This window comes from Abramis brama (assembly GCF_963993115.1).
Source record: "Abramis brama genome assembly, chromosome: 3".
NCBI classification, from domain to species: Eukaryota; Metazoa; Chordata; class Actinopteri; order Cypriniformes; family Leuciscidae; genus Abramis; species Abramis brama.
In genome coordinates, this window is record NC_139965.1 from 14,260,569 (window position 1) to 14,280,619 (window position 20,051).

Genomic DNA, 20,051 nt, shown 5'->3' on the forward strand with positions numbered 1-20,051 from the left:
TTTTTGCGTACAGTATGTGCAAGTGAGAAAGCTTGGTTTAAATTTGAAAGAGTTAATTTAAACTTTTTCTGCAAAGGGAAAAATCAGTGTAAAGTTGATTGTGACATATTTAATCCAATAAAATAGCAAAAATAGTTTCACTACATATTCTGAAGTTTTGTGCTTATCTCTACTTCATTGCAGCGGAAACTTTTCAGTAAAGTTTTTTGTTTTAGTTTCCATTTTATGTGCAAAATTGGAATATTGCATAAAACATTCACGAATAAAGCAGGGTTTCCATCCCATGTGTTCAAGAGAACAAAATCGACACTTCTTATTGTCTGTAATAAACATGGAAGTTGCTGCAGTCGGGGAAGAAACTGTGGCTGTGTCTGAAATCCCCCCTAAATAGGGCACTATTTGAGTAGACAGCCATTTGTAGTGGTGTCCGAAACCATAGTGGACGTTATCGAGTGCACTCATTCAATCCCACAATGCACAGCAATAACGATTGTACAACTGCCCTGCGCCCCAGTGTCCAAAACTACAAAACATGGCGGATATGCGCGTTTAGATAAAGGTTGTTTGAGTGACTAATAATCAGTTTAACCTCATAAAAAAAAAAAAATATTGATTTGATGTTATTCGTGTTCTATTTAATCTACAATAACAATGTGGACTTTTATAATGATCCGTTCATAAAAGCTGGGGAAAAAAAATGTTTACTATTTTTCACACAGTACAAATGTGTCATATATATATATATATATATATATATATATATATATATATATAGCTGCTCTATGTATAATACATGAATATATACAGCTGATTTTATATTTTAGGAAGGTGCTCCCTTGCAAGGGGATTATCATATTTAGGGGTCCTTGGCATCAAGATGATTGAAAACCCTGTGCTAAAGTGATCTGATCATATTTCATGTGGCTATTTTGTCTGTTAGCATCTGATGTACATTTCAAACTGCGCCTCAAATCTAAGCTTCAGTTCGACCCCCTACAGAGGTACAGCCGTTGCTAATAATGTCCATCTTTCATTGTGCTTTTCCCCATTCAATCCATCATTCACTCCTTTTTATACTAATATCCAGACCTTTTTCTGATCATTCCGTCTGCGTTAGCACTTAACCGCAGGAACCTGTTTTATTGGTGTCTGTCTTAGCGTGGGAGCACTGATTTTTTTCATAACTCATTTGATGCTACGTTGGAACCGGGTTCATGTCTGGATGGCGTTACTGCACACATCTGACATCGCTGCACTTTTCCTGACTGGAATGCTGGGAACAGGAGCGCTTTTCCGAGTTTGGATTATGGATCAAAGTCAAAATCAGGCCGAGGGAGGGAGAGAGAATCCCACCCCGGCCAGGTGGGGCATAAGCTGAGGTGAAAAGCAACACCCAGAAACCGCGGGAGAGAGGTTAGGAAGCATGGGTCTCTTTGAAGTGCTCCTGCATGTCATGGTGAACTTGGTCTTGTTGAAGCTGAACCATAGCGGATTGATTTGCATGGAGGTGGGGGTGAGGGGGTGGGGAGAGCGGCAGAGTTATTGTTAACCCCCACAAGTGTGTGTGTGTGTGAGTGAGAGAATTGGCCATCTGTGGTAGGATATTACAAGTGTCTCACTTCACCTTTCTCCCCTATTACCCTCTCGGCCCACCCAGAGTGTCTGTTTCTATAAGGTCCTAGTCAGTCGAGGCCTTTACATTCCACAAGAAAATACTTTTCTGTCCTGAATCAAAGGACGCTCTGCCCTATTTACACCTGGTATTAGGATGCGTTTTGGTCGATCAGACGAGGGAGACACATTCCCGTTTACACCTGGTGTTTTAATCTGTCTCTTTTGTCACTTCTGTCCTGATTTCTTCGAGGGGAGAGTCTATGGGCGGGTAAATGTTTGGGCTTTTTCAAATCTTTCGATCTAATGGACAAAATAAGCTCACGCAATTTACACATGAACACGACCGGAGACAACGGATAAACTTACGGAAAGCATCAGCTTTAGTTTCTGCTCTGACAGCCGCAAGATTAGCCGAACGCTGTGAGTGTGTGTTAAAAACCAGGAATGGTGAGAGAACATTGTGTTTGGTACATTTTTCATCGTTTTTCACCCAGGGTCTTGGGTCTTCAGCTGATAGTTTAAATCCTGTCTGGCCAGCACTTCTCATAATGTTACGCATTAGATCAGTAGACGGAGAGCAGACAGTCTTTTCTTGCTGTTCGAACGCATTTGATCACATGAGTGTTTACACTATGAAAGAAATCTGGCCGACTGAGTAGTGGTAGAAAGTGGACAAGCTCAAAACGTTTTAGATCCTGTTTACACCTGTATTTAGCGCCATCCACTTATGATCCAATCGACCAAAACACATCTTAATACAAGGTGTAAACAAGGCCTTGGCTTAGAGGAATGAGTCCCGAAATGCCCCATTCAAACAGCAACTTACAGAAGCGTCTCGAATACAGTCTGTATGAGCGTGCAATGGGAGTCAAACCCGTATTCTCTTACGAAACTCCCAAACGTGCAGATTTCTATTGGAATACCGGGATTTTGCCCATGAAATTATACCGAGCAATGGTAAATGCGACTGTATTTTAGTACTGAAACATTAAAACATGGTCAACTTGTGGTCATGTCATTTGTTTAATGACATTAAAAAACTTAAAATAAAATATGAAACATCTGTAAAATAAAGTGAGTTGAACATGAACATGGATATGCAGACAGACAGGAGTCTGGGTGTTGAAGGCTCATGTCTCCAGCTCATCAATGTCCAGATGTTTAGTGAGAAGAGCTTCTGGGAGGTTCTGACACTGCAGATAGAGGAAAATCACCTGAACCTGTGACCAGAAAAACAAAAACACAGGTGTGGATGTGAAAAATCATGCAAGACGACACAAGGCTAGGATTGGCTCACTACCCTGTCAGTGCCCGCCTATCATGTTCTCTTCCTCACTGTGATTGGCTGATTAATCCTTCAATTTGATAACGCTTACTTCACACTTGGTCTACAAATCGGATGAATGGGTCAAACTGATGTACATTAAAGTATACATGCAGTGTTTGCCAAAAATGTAAATAACTAATGGTCTGCAAAAAGGTGACTATTAAAAATAATATCCGAATAATAGTTATAAGCAGGGATGCACGGTTAATAAAAATAGAAACAAAATAAGGATATGGCTTTTCAAATCAGCATGGGTGTGATTTAATCAATTTATATGATGAACTGCATGTTTCGGAGTGAAAATGTAATGAGAAGTGGTCAAGAAAACAGAAGCTTTAATGGCTCCCTGTGGTATTCTGGCAAGATAAAAGCTTGATGATTTAATGTTTAAAAATGAAGAAATTAAGCTATAAACATTTGTATTGTAATTTTAAGGTAAAATAAAATAATTTTTCTTAAATACTATATTTTTGATTTTACATTGAAATATTACAATAGCAATATTTTTATTAAGATTAATATTTTATTTTGTAATAATTATTATTATAGTAAAATTGATATACAATGATTTTTCTTTCGGAATCGCAATTTTTATCAGAAAAATTGCAATTCGATTTTTTCCCCCTAAATCGTGCAGGCCAAGAAAACTGAAAAGAAATATCCTTTTTACTGTATTACTGTACAAAAATATAATTGTAAAGAAGATTAATATTAACTTGCATTAACTTGACTTTAATGTGATTATAATGTGTTGCTTGTTAAGATAAATAGGCCATTAACCCAAAAATTGTGGAAACAACAAATGGAAATGAAACACCACACTAGATGGAAAAAAAAACACACAGAAAGGGGACTTTTCTTCCACATTTCATAAGTCCACAAATCATTGAGGGGACGTATACCACTGAGTGTAGAAATGTGCTGTTTCACTTCTTCTATAATAAACCCCAGATGATCAGAATACAAAAAATGCATGTGTGTGCGTAAACAATCAGTCTTCCAGGAAATTATCTCGCTTATAATACCTCAATACTACACTGGACACATCAAACGTTTATGTTTTGTAATGAAGTAGCAATAATTACTCACCTGAACCTCCACTTCTTGAGATATGTCGACACGAGCCACTGGAGGGCGCAAGAGGCTGGGGCCAAACACTGTGGCCAAATTACTCAGAGACATTTTATTCTCTTCCTTTCTCTCTGCAACACTGAGGAAGCCAGGAAAAGAGAGAGTTATGTGCATGAGAGGGAGCGAAAGAAAAGAAAACAGAGAAACATAATTTTCTTATTTACATCCATCAATGGCAGAAGTGATTTCAGGTCGGTCTGGTGTGAAACTAAATCAGTGTTTTGACAGTTACATGCTCAAAGGATGTTATGTACCGTCGCAGGTGATGTAAGAGGAAGAGGAGAGTGTTGCGGTTTACATCTGGTAGAGCCTGCAACAGAGTCAGCATGCTGTCAGCCCTGAGATATGGATCAGCAATGTCTAGAGAGAGAGAGAGAGAGAGAGAGAGAGAGAGAGAGAGAGAGAGAGAGAGAGAGAGAGAGATTGTCATTACAAATGCGTCATCAGGTGTGTGTTCATTTGCCTTCAGGTGTGTGAAGGGCTCACCTAGTGCATCTGAGAGCTCCTTGAATTGCTCAGAGGGAATAAGAGTAAAAGGAAGTTCTCTGAAGTACAGTTTCAGAGTGCCTGTTACAGCATTCACATCTATACTCCTCAGTTTAGTCACAGCCTCGCGGTAATCTACAGAGAGAGAGAAGGACTGTGAAAATCACACACACTAGGGTTTGCACAGACTGGTCGGCTTTAATGCTCTGCCATGACGCTTTAAAGTCCCCCTGTTGTCAATCATTTTATCCCTTAAAACTGACACAATGACATATAAGCGTTTTTTCCTTGAAAAAAAAATGTAATGTAACTGTGTACACCCTTGCCACATTTAGTATACGCGGTTCTATTAATATGCTAATGAGCCCCGCCTCCACTCACTCGCAGCAGCTCAGAGATCCACTCGTTGACGATCACACGTTGATCTGATTGGTTACAAGGTAGTTTGTGACGTCAGAAACACCAGCGATTTCAAACCGTGATTTTGAGACTTTGTTTCACTGCAGTTTTAAGGAGAAAATACTCAGCAATGGTGTCGACTTATGAATTTGCACATGGCTTGTCTAAAAGCATATTAAAAACTCCACATAGACATATAAACAACATTAAAAACTTGATGTTCACCGCACGGAGACTTTAAGCCTGATGTCGACTAGTCGCTGATCATGGCCTATAGAGGGCGCAGCAGGATAATACATCTTTACTCCATTTCCAACAGTTAAAATGACAAAATAACTGCATACTCTGAGAGCTCTCCACAAGATATGTTTGATTATACCATCTAGATGCTCAAAACTGATCAGGTGAATGCACGTTTTAAACAGCTTATTGTACACGTAAGTTAATTGCCGTTCTAAACTAATGAGTGCCGCATTGTAACGCACACACATACAGACAGTAGCTTCGTACATCGCGTGCAGATCACACACACAGAATCATTCGCAGAAATGTATTGTCAACATTTCTGTAATTGAAAAATTCTGTGATTTATCAATAAAATAGCTTAGAAACTGAAACATTCTAACACATTTCTTGGTAACTAAAACCCACAAGCTTCACTATTAATAGAGAAACACTGCAAAGTAGAATTAATTCTCACACAATCGCTCTCTCACTAATGCATTCATATAAATGTAAGTTGTTCAACCCCTCACACACACACACACACACACACACACACACACACACAGACTCACTAGTGTTGAATGCATGTTTAAGTGCTTGTATTTCGCTACTGGCTCCTGAGATTCTGTAGATGCCCTCTTCAGTCATGCCTCTCCTCTCAACCTCCTCCACACAGGAACGGACAATGTGAGGGACCAGCACACTCTCTTGCCTGTAAACACACAAAGACAGAAACAATTCAGCCTTTAAACACTTCTCACTCAGTTTTCATTTTCCTCTTCCTTTTTTGATGACAAAACAGCTCTATTTCTTCATCTCTTAAAAAGCAGAATCACAAATGAAAACCTCATGATGACAGAAGGAAGCTTATTAGAAGATTGTAACATGTCTTCCTCCTAATTTACAGATTATTTGGACACTTATATCACTTTGAAATTGTATGAATATCATTAAATTTAATAGAAGTGTACAGAAATGTACATATTAAGATTTTAAAAATAATATTTTGAAACGTTTAGCTTGAGAAGTGTTAAAAATGTAAATAAATGAATGCCACTTGCTTTTATATTTTGCTTTAATATTCTTGCTATTTTGCTTTGCTATCAAACACAATAGCATTAATACATTTTTAATTGTGGCTTAAAGATGAAGAATGTAATATTGAGCACTAGTGGTTAAAATGGGTACAAATCTGTGTAATAATTTCAAAATACTACTTCTGGCGAGATTCTGAAGTGTGCATTCAATGGACACTTTACTGTCCCATGAGGCCATGGGAGAGGATTTGTAAATGACAGTGAAGCGAGACGCTGGTAGGTCTGATGATAATGACAACATGGAGAATGTAGTGCATCCGGATTACATTCATACTACACACACTCTTACTATATAGAACGTACTTTTTAGCGGTCGTGAAGTAATTACTTATTCAAAATAAGTACCTACTCAAGAGAGTATGCGCTTTCGGATGCCAACTGGCAACCCGGGGTGTGAAAATACTATTGGGTAAATTGGCAGCGGACGGGAACAAACAGACCAAAACAAAAACAGACATTTTGACAAGGAATGCACATTTCAAAGTAGAATAACTGGCAGTAGAATTGTTTTCTGGAGAAACAAGTATGTGAACTTATTGCAAACATAGTATTTTTATTCTTTAGTACAGTAACAACAACAAAAAAATACATACAGCACCTGTTCAAATACTTTCTAGACTCAATTTAAACAATACTGAATAAATACAGCATTATGGCAGCTTCCTTACAGTATTAGTAAGTTGTGATCTGTAAAAATGATTTGGATTGTAAACTCACATTGCCACTTGTCCAATCGGCACACAGAACACTGGTTCCTGTACGAGAGGGGTGGTGCTAGGGGGCTCGAGAGGGTGGGGCACGTATTTGATTGACAGGGTAACATCAACTTGGCCCAAAGAACAAGTGACTTTCTTCCACTTCTTAAACATGTTGTCAGGGTCCAGCTGTAAAGCACACATATACTGTTCCTTTATACATTACATCAACACCTAAATGGACAGACTGAACCAAAACTGTATATATTTGTGTAGTTTAACCTAAAGCTTATAACAGATGATGGTAAAACCGTCAGTGAGTCTTAATGATTCGGTTATAGACCGTAGTATTATGCACACTGGACTTTTTTTTGAGCATCATTTGGCTTTGGATTACATATAATACAGTACACAAGAAATATCCTTTTGGAGCCACTTACACATTCTGCTAAATCCTACATTTTGTGTTCCACAAAAATAATTCTGGTTTCAAATAAACCTGTTGTGCTGCTTAGTTTTTTGTGGAAACCATAATACGTTTTTTTTTTTTAAGATTCTTTGATAAATAGAGAGTTTAAACAAACAGTATTTATTTGAAATTTTAATTTTTCATAACATTATAAATGTCTTTACGTTTGACACGTTTAATCAATTTAATGCATCCTTTCTGAATAAAAGTATTAATTCCATAAACAAAAAATCGTACTGACCCCATACGTTTGAAAGTTATGTGTACATGAACTCACATTTAATACCGCCCTGCCCACAATGTCATCCTGTGTGTCATTCTGACACTGCGACACAAATACCAGAAACAGCCGCTGAGCTCCGTCCACTTGAAACACAAGCTCCTATACGCCACAACACATACAATTCAAATCAATTCAGTAAATTAAGTACATTAATACAAATCACAGATTGTATTATCTGATTTCTAAAAATTCACAATGGCTTCCCACCACTCACTTCATCCCATTGTGGTGTAACACAGAAGGCTGAAAGGCTGGTTTGTTTTCGTCTGTCGTAAAACTCAAAGCCGTCTACCTCCACACACACATATGCACCTGAAAGGTCCGGTGAAATAAAGACAAGATGCTTATTGGAAGACATTGTTCAAAGCATTCATTGCATGGAATTTTAATTAAAGGTGCAGTAAGCGATTTCTGAAAAACACTGTATCTATTTGAAATCAGCCCAAAAAAACACACCCCTCACTTCATTGCTCCGCACCCAAAATGCACGAACACGCAATGCAAGAGCTCTTTATCATAGCTTAAGCAAAATAATGCATTGCAAAAAATAAATCGAAGATGACGAATGAACGATAAGGAATGACATAAAGTGAACTAGGGCTGGGTAAAAAAATATAGATTTCTCGATTTTAATCGATTCTCATTTTTACGAACCGATATCGATTCTTAAATCCCAAGAATCGATTAGTCATCCTGTTTTCAGCTGATGAATGAATGTAACATTGTAGCGCGCATCCCATCCAATAAATCACAATAATCTTTGTGCTTTGTTACTATTGATATGAAACAAAGTCTCAGATTTCAAATTACATCCATTTTCTTACGAAATTCAAAACCATAAATACCGTTTTGGCGCTGTGCCGTGAGATCGCTCTGGCGCAGCTTAGCGCGCACATGACCTTCTCTTCCGCCTTAATAATACCAGTTACAGCACGAAATAAACATGAATGAGCATCTGAACGCATGTTAAAAGATAGATTACAACTTATTGAAATCCGTATCATGTGACATGGAATCGCTCAATCAGTGTTTCAACCGTGGAAAGACGTCAGTAAATCAACTTGTAAACAATGTCATGTAACGTCACATTTACCTTAGAAAAACCATATCCAGTGACCATAAACTCGTTAGTCAGCTAGAAAAATTAACTCTAGAGAGGAGCATTTTGCTAAATATATGCACCATATTACATATTCATTATAATTTTTAATGTTCTTCAATTTTTAATGCATGTTTGAATAAATCTGTCAGGTTTTTATGACAGCCACCATTTAAATGTTTATATTTCATATAACTTTATTATCATAAAAAGTGTAATTTAAGTGTTTGTATACAAATCAGTTCATTTTTACCTTCAATATTATAGTAGGCTAATGAAGCCTATAGGCTACCACTGACTCCCATAGTTTACAGCATTAGTTAAGAGATTTGTTTTCCTTGAGAAAATTTGCCATGTATTGTACCTGATATCCAAAATAATCAATATTGAATCGAATCGGGATCGAAAACGAATCGAATTGTGAAATTTGTGTCAATACCCAGCCCTAAAGTGAACATACAGTACACAAGAGTAAATACAAACAAGAGTTGGTTGTTAGTCGCCAACAGCAGCAGATCCAGACAAACAATGACTCTCAAAACTGTCCTGTTACTAGAGCTCACATTACAACAACAGCATATCTTGATTCTGTGAAACATGAAAAAAACAATGTTACTCACATATGGAGCAGAAGCAATGCTTCCCTCTCAGGTCTCTCCAGCGCTGGAAAGCTTTTCTAATATTAATGCAGGTCCTAAAGCTTTTGCATGATCATAACCCTTCTTTTCCAGTGATCTTCCTCTGAGCTGTTGCATTTTTGCAGGGGTTGTATTTTGGCTGGAAATGAAAGTCAAATTGACATCAGAACCCGACTGATGTTGGTTTCTGATGTCAACCCGATTTTCTTTTTCAACCACAATACAACGTCTGTCCAACGTTGGAGATTAATGTCTATCTGGTGTTGGATTCTGACATCAACCTGATTTTCATTCTCAACGCTGGGTTTGGTCTTCTAAATGCGAATTTTGTCATTGTTTTGGTGCACACTAGCTTATAACAGTAAGGCTAACATATTCAAACTAAAAGCCAAAAAACTTTAAATAGGGCAATATTTGAGGGAACAGCCATTTGGGTGTCCGAAACCATTGTGGACGTTATTGAGTGCACTTATTCAATCTCACATTCAATCCCACTACTGGAACTGTGCTCTAGAAATAAATTTGATATTGATATGAGGGTAGGCAGGCATAGATTCAGAGGCATAAGGTACTGTAAGTATTACATAAAACAATGCAACAATAATAAAACAATGCATTGAAAGTTACTTTTGATACTTAAGTACTTTTAAAAACAAGTACTCCTGTACTTTTACTTAAGTAAAAATCGGTCTTTACAACTTTTACTTGTAACAGAGTAATATTTGACCAGTAGTATCTGTACTTTCACTCAAGTAAGGAAGTTGTGTACTTTGTCCACCTCTGCTCTCAGCATCTCTCTTTCTACAGTCTTTCTTCAAATCTCTCTCTTGCCCTCTCTCTCCTCCCCCATCATGAGTGGACACGCCCCCTACTGCTGATTGGCTCACTCTCTCCTCCGTCATCATGAGTGGACATGCCCCCTACTGCTGATTGGCTCACTCTCTCTCCTCCCTCATCATGAGTGGACACGCCCCCTACTGCTGATTGGCTCACTCTCTCTCCTCCCTCATCATGAGTGGACACGCCCCCTACTGCTGATTGGCTCACTCTCTGTCCTCCCCCATCATGAATGGACACGCCCCCTACTGTTGATTGTGTTGTACTGCTCGGTCTTATCCACTTTCAACAGCGCTTCTCAGAAATTGCTTACTGCACCTTAAAAAGACTATATACAGTATATTGATTGAAAATTGGTGCTTTTTTTAATTATTAATTTTATATGAAGCTTATTGGGCACATTGTTTCTTTGTAGGGTGTTACTTCGGAAACAGCTTTTATGAAAGCAATTTGTGCTTCATATTTAGAGCAGAATGTATTGGATGTGTTTGTGGGTTTGATGTGTGGTTGGGAAACTTCCATTCGTCTAAAGACAACGTGTGTTTTGTCACTTACTGCTCGGGTGTTGCAGACCACACGCAGACTGAACCATCACATATAAGCTACCACATATGTGTGTACTCTCATCTGTGAAAATTAGAGAGAGAGAGAGCATTCGTTGTGCACAAGTGTGATAGCAATGTGAGAGCAAAATTTACTGAGTAAAAGTTAGAAAGAGTAATACAGAGGTGTCTTTACTGGATCGAACGCAGTGAAGGGGAGGTTGTTGAGTCATTCTGAGTTTGATACAGGAACCAGTTACAGACAGCAGGTCTGGAGGAACCGTCTCTATACCTGTCAAACACATACATACACAAAAATGCGAGTTATGATCATAAAATCAATCATCAGGGCAAAATACAGTTAGAAAAAGATGCACTCACAGTTTCCGCTCTGTTTCTCAATGGCTTCTTTCCACTCATTCAGGTCACACAGAGAAAACAGTCGGACAGTGTGACTCTGTGGATGGAAATTTTAATCTAGTCATACTTGGGTCTTTGTTCAGAAAACTCTGGTTCCTTTCAAGGTTTCTTCCTTATTTAACTAAACATCTTAGGGAGTTTTTTTTAATACTTGGCAAACCTTTAAGCTCATTTCAGCTCATTAGGGGTATTAAACCTTTATTCTCTGTATCTACTTGACTGCTTTGGAACAGTACAGTATGTATTGTGAAAAATGCTATAAAGTGTATTAAAAAAAATTAAAAACTGAATCAGAAAAATTAGTGCCTGTTTTAGACAGAGAGGATGTGCTTGCGTGCTGTGGTGTTGTGATTTCACCTTTCCACTGGTGCTGTGTAGGTCTAAAGTAAAAGATGGTGTGTTTGTCAAGAGCCAGATCTCACACTCTTCAAACTTCCTCCTCAAGCGATCAACAGCACGAGAAACTGATCCCTTGCCTCCGTTCTGTAACAAACACACAATTATGAAGCTATCTAAAAGGGAACTTCACATCTGTTCTGTTATTTTAAAAAAGTTTACTTTTCCTCTTTAGAACTTTTTTTTGGGAGATTTACCAAACCTCTGCGCCATTGTCAGCAAAAACTCCAAAATAAAGTTACACCCTGATGCATTAACACTTTTCAAGGGATAGTTCACCCAAAAATGTGGGAGAATGAACATCATTGGTTCTCGCACATCAAGCGAACATGCTTGAGCTTCCATTTACCACAACTGATCAAGTAGAGCTCGCTGCATTCTGTGCTGGACAACCAACCCTGCCCACATCCAAGCGTGACGACAGAAGCCACGCCCGTGTCCAATACGTCACCTTGTGACTCCCCATCCCCGTTATACCCCGGAAACCTGATTTGTTGTATGTAGATTTCCAATTTAAAGGGTTTTAAGGCGTAAGGGTAGGTTTTAGGTGGGTTTCAGTGGGTTTCATAAAAACAGAAACATAAGAAGAAAATGAAAAAGAAATAGGTGTGAGGGTTAAGTCTTCTCGATGCTTCTTCCTGCTTCAAAGTTAATGAAGCGTGATTTTTTTCCCCAAACCACTTCACCAGAAATCCCACCCTGCAGCTTATTTCATTGGTTAATTAAAGGGTTAGTTCACCCAAAAATTCTGTCAGTAATTACTCACCCTCATGTTGTTCCAACCCCGTAAGACTTTCGTTCATCTTCGGAACACAAATTAAGATATTTTTGATGAAATCTGAGAGCTGGATCACTCCTCCACAGGCTTATGGACACTATAACTTGCTGGCCCAGAAAATGTATTAAAGACATTGTTAATATAGTCCAAGTGACTCCAGTGGATCAATCTTAAGTTTCTAAAGCGACGAGAATACTTTTTGTGCGCAAAAACAAACAAAAATAATGACTTTATTCCACTTTTCATTTCCTTCTCTCTGGGCCTCGAGTCTATTCAAGTAGTGTAATAGCGTAGCGCGTTTGTGTTGCACGTCACCTCGTATCACACACATGACCAGCGTCGCCCAATAGTGAGCCTACGTGTGAATAAAACCTTATGTGAATAAAAGAATAAAGTGATCATGTCTCTTAAGAAAAATTGGACTAAACCGCTAAATTCATATGGATTAATTTTACGATCTCTTTATGAATGTTTTGAAGTGTCAAAGAAGTAGTTGCATAGCTGTTAATGGAGGGACAGAAATCTCTCAGATTTTATCACAAAGATCTATATTTGTGTTCCGAAGATGAACGAAAGTCTTACGGGTCTGGAACGACATGAGGGTGAGTAATTAATGAATTTTAATTTTTGGGTGAACTAACGCTTTAAAGGTGCAGTAAGCGATTTCTGAAAATCATTGTTGATATTTGAGATCAAACAAACACACACCCCTCACTTCATTGCTCCGCCCCAAAATGCACAAACACTCAATACAAGAGTGGATGTCTCTTTTTAGCAGAAGCGATTCAAGCAAATAAAAAAAAGGTACATGAAAAATAAAGCGAAGATGATGAACAAACGACAAGGAAGAACAAAAAATGAACATACAGTACACACGAGTATATAGTCGCTTGTTAGTCGCCAACAGCAGCAGATCAAGACAAACAATGACACTCAAAACTGTCCTGTTACTAGAGCTCACATTACATCAACAGCATATCTTGGTTCTTTGAAACATGTCAAAACCAATGTTACCCACATATGAAGCAGAAACAACACAACCTCTGCGTCCGTTTCAGGCCTTCCCGCTCAGGTCTCTCCAGCGCTGGAAAGCTTTTCTAATATTAACGCAGGTCCTAAAGCTCTTGCCTGATCATAACCGTTCTTTTCCCAGTGATATTCCTCTGAGCTTTTCTCTTTTGTAATGTCTCTCAGCATCTCTCTTTCTACAGTCTTTCTTCAAATCTCCCTCTTGCTCTCTCTCTCCTCCCCCATCATGAGTGTACACGCCCCTTCTGCTGATTGGCTCACTCTTTCCTCCTCCATCGTGAGTGGACACGCCCCCTACTGCTGATTGGCTCACTCTCTCTCCTCCCCCATCATGAGTGGACACCCCCCTACTGCTGATTGGCTCACGCTCTCTCCTCCCCCATCGTGAGTGGACACGCCCCCTACTGCTGATTGGCTCACTCTCTCTCCTCCCCCATCATGAGTGGACACCCCCCTTCTGCTGATTGGCTCACGCTCTCTCCTCCCCCATCATGATTGGACACGCCCCCTACTGCTGATTGGCTACAAGAGGGTTGTGCAGCTCAGTCCGATCCACTTTCAGCACCTTTAATTTTGCATATTTGTTTCAAGTTTGTATTTATTTATATAGCACATTTAAAAACAAGGCTGACCAAAGCGCTGAACAATACACAAGATAAAGAACAAGGACAAACCACACATTCATGACAAAAACTCACAATGAATTAAAAGCTAAAGAAAAAAAAAAGGTTTTAAGAGAAGATTTAGCAGTTAAAGACTGAGCCGCTCTGATGTAAACCGGAAGGCTGTTCCACAGCCTAGGGCCGGCAATAGCAAAGGCTCTGTCTCCTCTCATATTTGTTTAGTTTAATGACTGAAAAACCCAGTCAATCACATGCAAATTGCCTTACCATATGTTGCTGGAGTGCTTGTTTGAGCTGGTACATTTTGGCTCTGGTTTTACTGATTTTCATTTGGTAGTCTGATGAGGGCATATGTTCAGCTGCCCATTGCAGCTTCAGGCCGACCAATGGCAGGTACCAGCAAAATCTGTACTGTGCCTGCCTCCTTTAAATGACAATACACATAAGCACATACAGTACACATCCATATCATGCTAATACATAACAGAATTGTTTTAAATTATGATGTTATTATGAGGTTTTCAGTGATCAGTGGAGGCTCACCCTGCACTTGTCAGTTTAGCACATAGCAGCATGTCGGCGTACAAGAAGAGGTGTCTCAGGTTGTGCCCACTCTCACACATATCTACCACAAACCCATCACGCAATAGCTGACGTCTCTGTGGACATGCACATGTGCATATGATGAAGAATGTTACATTTTAAATGAAATATGCATGAACACATGACACATGCAGTGTAGGGTGAGGGAGTACCTCTCCTCTGCTAAGCATGACAGCACGTTTGCACTGCGACCTTTCATTGACCCCAGACAGGAAGCTGCTGGTGAGACGAAGCGCTTCCTGTAGCGTGATGCTATCGGGATGATCGAGGGGCGTGTGCTTCCACAGGTCCTGAGGAGGATAGAGAAAAACGTTAATAAATCCATAGGCATGGATTAATATTTATAAATAAACGAGAGATGTGATCCTGAACAGTGTCTCACATGCAACACGAGGGTGGTTTTCATCACTCTGTCTAACGGCTTATACAGGAGAGCTGCGGAGAATAATAATAATAATTGAATGTTCCCAGCATTTAATCATTTATTCAAAACCATAAAGAGAAGCAGTGTTTACCTTCAAAGGTGTACTTAGTTTTGACATGGTCTGAGCCTTTGGAGGACATCATACTCTATAGATAACAAGAGACAAAGGGATTTGCGCACTTCCTCTAAAAGACAATACAGTTAACTAAAATGTGAACGGTGCAAGCAGTGGCAAATCTCGGCAGTCTGTAGTTGCAAGGGCGTTTTGTGTGATTGCAGACATCATCCAATGTCTTTATGATGTTCTGGTGCTGAGATATGGCCCATTCATGTTGTTGTATGTTTGCTAGGGTGCTCTAAATAGATGGTATGGCACAGAGATATGATCTTACACGTCATGCCAATCTTAACTCTATGGGACTTTTTTCCCAGAACAAGTGTGAGAGATAACAATAGTGATGCTTTGCAAAAAAGGGAAATGTGTAAGACCTCTGCAAGCGTCCTGAAACGTTGGTCCGACTGCATACACTTCAGCACGATCTCCACTGCATTCTCATAGTTGTCAATGAAGCCCCGATACACACCTAACTGGTTGACCTGCAAATTACACCACAATAAAAAAAAAGCGAGATTAAGAATAACAAAGTGCAGTAAACGGTAAAACTAATGCCTTACAAACGAGTGTTTTTTATAATTACGACATTACATTAAAATATGGTAAGAAATACCAATTTGCAATCTCAAATAGCATAACAAGCTGTTCTGTACAGCTAAAAAATAGACTGGAAGCGAATGACACCAGAAGCCAGACTCTCAGACATACTCTCTTGAGTAGGTACTTATTTTGAATGTAATCCGGATGTACTACATTCGCCATGTTGTCATTATCATGTGACCTACCAGCGTCAGTTGTCTCGCTTCACTGTCATTCATAAATCCTCTCCTGTGGCCTCATGGGATAGTAAAGTGTCCATCTTATACACACCTCAGAATCTCGCCGGAAGAAGTAGGACATCCGGATACTTTTTGCCTACTCTTTTATGAGTACCGTGTATTCAGAAATACTTCTTTCAAATACTGTTTTTTGCCTACTATACTGTAGGGAAGTATGCGATTTCGGATGCAGCCATTGAATTTACAAATGGCCACTCCAGCTCTTACATGAAAAATAAGGTGGAAACAATATAGGCCTAAGTTATTAACAAATGAATATATCTGAGCTATTCTGTAAACCTGCGGTTTTTCAAACTGGGGTTCGCAAAGTGGTCCATGCAAAGTGTGAAATTGTTAATTTCATGTCACATGATTCATGTCGAATCAGGTTCCATTAACAAGTATGCTATCTGGAATAATTAATATTTACATATTTCTGACATGATGCACAACAATTTTCCAGACCGCAGCCTCACACTCCGCACGTAAAAAGAACCACCGATTCACAAACCAATGAGAATTAAAAATTCTGTCATTAATTACTCGCCCTCATGTCGTTCCAAACCCGTAAGACTTTCGTTCATCTTCAGAACACAAATGAAGATTTTTCTGATGAAATCTGAGAGCTTTCTGTCCCTCCACTGACAGCTACACAACTGACACTTTGACGCTTCAAAAAGTTCATAAAGTAATGAAGTAATTTAGTCCAAATTTTCTGAAGAGACTCAATCGCTTTATATGATGAACAGATTTAATTTAGGCTTTATATCAGCGGACAAAAACAGAAGCTCAACCGAACCTGCTTGACGCGCGAGAACGTGAGTTTCTGTTTACCACGACTGATGTGTGAGTTCATGAATGTTTATATGTGAATAAAAGCCTAAATTAAATCTGTTCATCATATAAAGCGATTGAGTCTCTTCAGAAAACTTGTTTTAAAATCTCTTTTTGAGGCGTCAAAGTATCAGTTGCGTAGCTGTCAATGGAGGGACAGAAATCTCTCAGATTTCATCGAAAAGATCTTCATTTGTGTTCTGAAGATGAACGAATGTCTTACGGGTTTGGAACAACATGAGGGCGAGTAACAAATCCTTCACTTAATAAACTCACCGAATCGGTCAGAGCTGCTTCATAATCAACATATAACTCACTTACTGAACTTCAATTCCATGAAATTGATTAATGATTAATATAACCAAAAAAAAAAAGTTTAAAAGTTGACATTCAATCTTTTTAGGTGGGAAATGGTGCGACCAAATGGGTCAATAGAGTCAAATCTTTGATGTTACACCAAAAATTAGGCCAAGAGAGAATATAGCATGTTCAGTTATCATTTCTGTTGATGTCAATTGTGAACTGCGAATGGTTGTAAAATAAGATTTTACAATATATAATATGTTTTATAATATGACCAACCTAAACACGTTTGCTAAAAAATATAATAATAACTCACAAACTTAAGAAACAGGTCTCCCACGGATAAATAATGCTCCGCTTGGTAAAGCTGCAAATCCGGGCCCTCCTCCCTCCCCTGGTCTTGTTGTGCCTGCTGATCCATCACTTTATCTGGCTGGAGTCTAGTCCGAAGGCTAGTGTAGAAGTCCTTGTGCAGATCTCTGAGCTCAGGGATTTGATAAAACACAGTCTGAACCTGCTCCGTGGACAACACGGGTTGAGAGGTTCCCGCTGCCGCCCTCAAAGCTCTCATGGGCTGCAGAGAAAGAGAAATCAGAGAGAGAGAGCGGACAAACATTAGAGAACGAAAGAATGATCGGGAACTGAAATTTGCTGATGTGGCCAGCTGAAAATGTACACGTTTATAAATTCATTATAGTATTAATAATGTAAACAACAATGCAAACTATCTGAAACATTAGTAAAACACTTAAATATACTTTCCCCTCTTCATATAAAACTACTCTATGTGTGAATGCCTGGCACCATTCCTGTGAGGAAGTGGTTGAAAACTTGACACTTTTCATGCATTCTGTACTTCAACATTATGTTGCATGTCATCCTGGACTTTTTGGAAACCTTCTAGTTTAATGATAACCACTAATGGTTTGACTAGAAAGGGAAGCAATACTTCACTAAGAGAAACAGAAGTTGACCTACAGGAAATGACAGAAGGTTTGATTTAAATAACGTGCATCTGAAACTGAATCTTAAAAAAATAAGCGCTGAGAGGCATCTTGAGCATGAGAAGAAACCCTAACTTGATATGGACTGGACAAATATGAATAATCCCGAGGTATTTAAAGACAAAAAATAAACTGTTACCTAGGCAACAAACGGCAGTGCAGTTATGGTTATTTTTATGAATAAAGGAAGTAGCTAATATGCAGGCTTGGCAATATAAGTTAGAAATAACATTTATTTATTTCTCTTATCTATGATGCTCGACCACAGTGGTTTTTACTTTCCAAATCCAAATCTGCACAGTCTGGAAAGTAAGAGTCTTCCGACACCACACTGAGGAAATGCTTCGGCCAAGAAATGTGAATATTTATATACGAATATTTATATTAAGGATAAGTAAGTAAGAGTCCTGTTTGAGTCTGAGCATATTACCGTGAGCAGCGTCTCAAGCTCTGTCAGGTAGATCTCCTCGCTGGTTAAAACCCCTTTCAGGACCACCATTCTCTTCTGAAGCAGGTCATCTGGGCTATCGGCTGTCTGGAAGAAAAACATTACAACATTGTCCTCGCATCACTCGGATAATTCAGCACTGAGAATAACCGCCGACCAGTATCATGCACTTTAATTTTTTAGTCAATTATCAGTCTCGTTATTCTGACATAGACCTGCAATATACATCATATATAATGTAAAGGTTTGAACTGCACACTTACTGGAGTGGATGGCAAACATGGATCAGTTTGCAGGGGGCTTTGAGAAACCCACTCCGTCTCCTCCGGGAACACATCCTGAAGCAAGTCCGGATCCACTATCTCATCATCAGCCACTGTTAGAAAAACATAACATGATATATAATACACACACACACACACACACATACATACATATACATATATATATATATATATACATATATATATATATATATATATATATATATATATATATATATATATATATATATGTATATATACATATGCTTCAAGGCTGAAGTAAATAAACCAGACAAATATTGTAAGGCAAGGTTAATTTGGTTTAAACAGTCTTACCAGGCGAGATGCCATGGGACTTCAGATAGTCCACTGATTCTGTGTAGAGCTCCATCAGAGCTTTCCAGAGTCACGACACGCGGCTGTGTAGTTCGTCTATGTGTGAATTCTCTCGCTTTAGCTCACTGGCAGTCGTTTGTGGTTAACAAGCTCACGTTCTTCCTGCTTCTCAGAAAGTGCAATAAGAAATAGGCGGGGAAAGTCTGATGTTCATTGAAATACAAAACATGTCGCATTAACAGTGACAGTTAAGACAGGAAGAAGTAGTGTCTGCATGTTTACTTGCTTTGGGGGGAAAACAAGGGCAAAAGGTAATCTAAGATAAGATCTAAGCACCTTGGGTAAATACTAAAACTGTTACATTTTCACTTCACATTAACAATAAAAACAATTGTTATATTTATATATATTTATGTGTTATGTTTGGTCCTAAAAACATTTCTTATTATCAAAGTAATATATTAGTAGTAATATATATAATATATACATATATGTAATATAAGTATAATACTTAATGTTTCTGGAAACATTAAGTATGTTTTCCCCCCCCCCCCCTTTGATGAATAAAAAGTTAAACAGCATTTGTTTCAAATAGAGATGTTTTGTAACATTACATTATTAAGACATTATTGTCTTTACTGTCACTTTTGATCAGTTTGTGTCCTTGCTGAAAAAATATTAGTTATAAATAAAATAAATAGTTTTTTAGTTAAAAAAAAAAAAGCTATAAAAAATATATAGCTGTGTAGATTCTATTCTGTTTACAACAGAAACAATAGCAGCAACAACACGCAGGACATGTTGCCAAAACTTGG

The 20,051-nt window shown here is 38.5% G+C and overlaps 1 protein-coding gene across 1 annotated transcript; it reads right to left on the reverse strand.

Annotated features, from left to right (window-relative positions):
* Positions 1–2,618: 2,618 nt before the first annotated feature.
* LOC311078862 (active breakpoint cluster region-related protein) lies at positions 2,619–19,390 on the reverse strand. Its single transcript, XM_084107907.1, has 22 exons — positions 19,237–19,390; positions 18,901–19,013; positions 18,620–18,724; positions 17,502–17,759; positions 15,605–15,712; positions 15,207–15,261; positions 15,074–15,126; positions 14,844–14,981; positions 14,632–14,747; positions 14,356–14,512; positions 11,620–11,745; positions 11,224–11,299; positions 11,039–11,134; positions 10,856–10,927; positions 7,941–8,038; positions 7,721–7,825; positions 6,997–7,163; positions 5,755–5,894; positions 4,559–4,693; positions 4,327–4,432; positions 4,031–4,151; positions 2,619–2,834 (listed from the first exon to the last, which is right to left on the reverse strand). The coding sequence occupies exons 1-22, from the start codon at positions 19,289–19,291 to the stop codon at positions 2,745–2,747; spliced, it is 2,490 nt and encodes an 829-aa protein (XP_083964033.1). The 5' UTR covers positions 19,292–19,390; the 3' UTR covers positions 2,619–2,744.
* Positions 19,391–20,051: the final 661 nt, after the last annotated feature.

What these genes read in the sequence shown, in the direction of transcription:
- LOC311078862 (XM_084107907.1), bottom strand. Translation starts at nt 19,291, where the DNA reads ATGGAGCTCTACACAGAATCAGTGGACTATCTGAAGTCCCATGGCATC. An exon ending in AGCTTGAGACGCTGCTCACG is followed by an intron (nt 17,760 to 18,619) that starts GTAATATGCTCA and finishes CTTTCTCTGCAG; the next exon opens with CCCATGAGAGCTTTGAGGGC. An exon ending in AACTAAGTACACCTTTGAAG is followed by an intron (nt 15,127 to 15,206) that starts GTAAACACTGCT and finishes TATTCTCCGCAG; the next exon opens with CTCTCCTGTATAAGCCGTTA.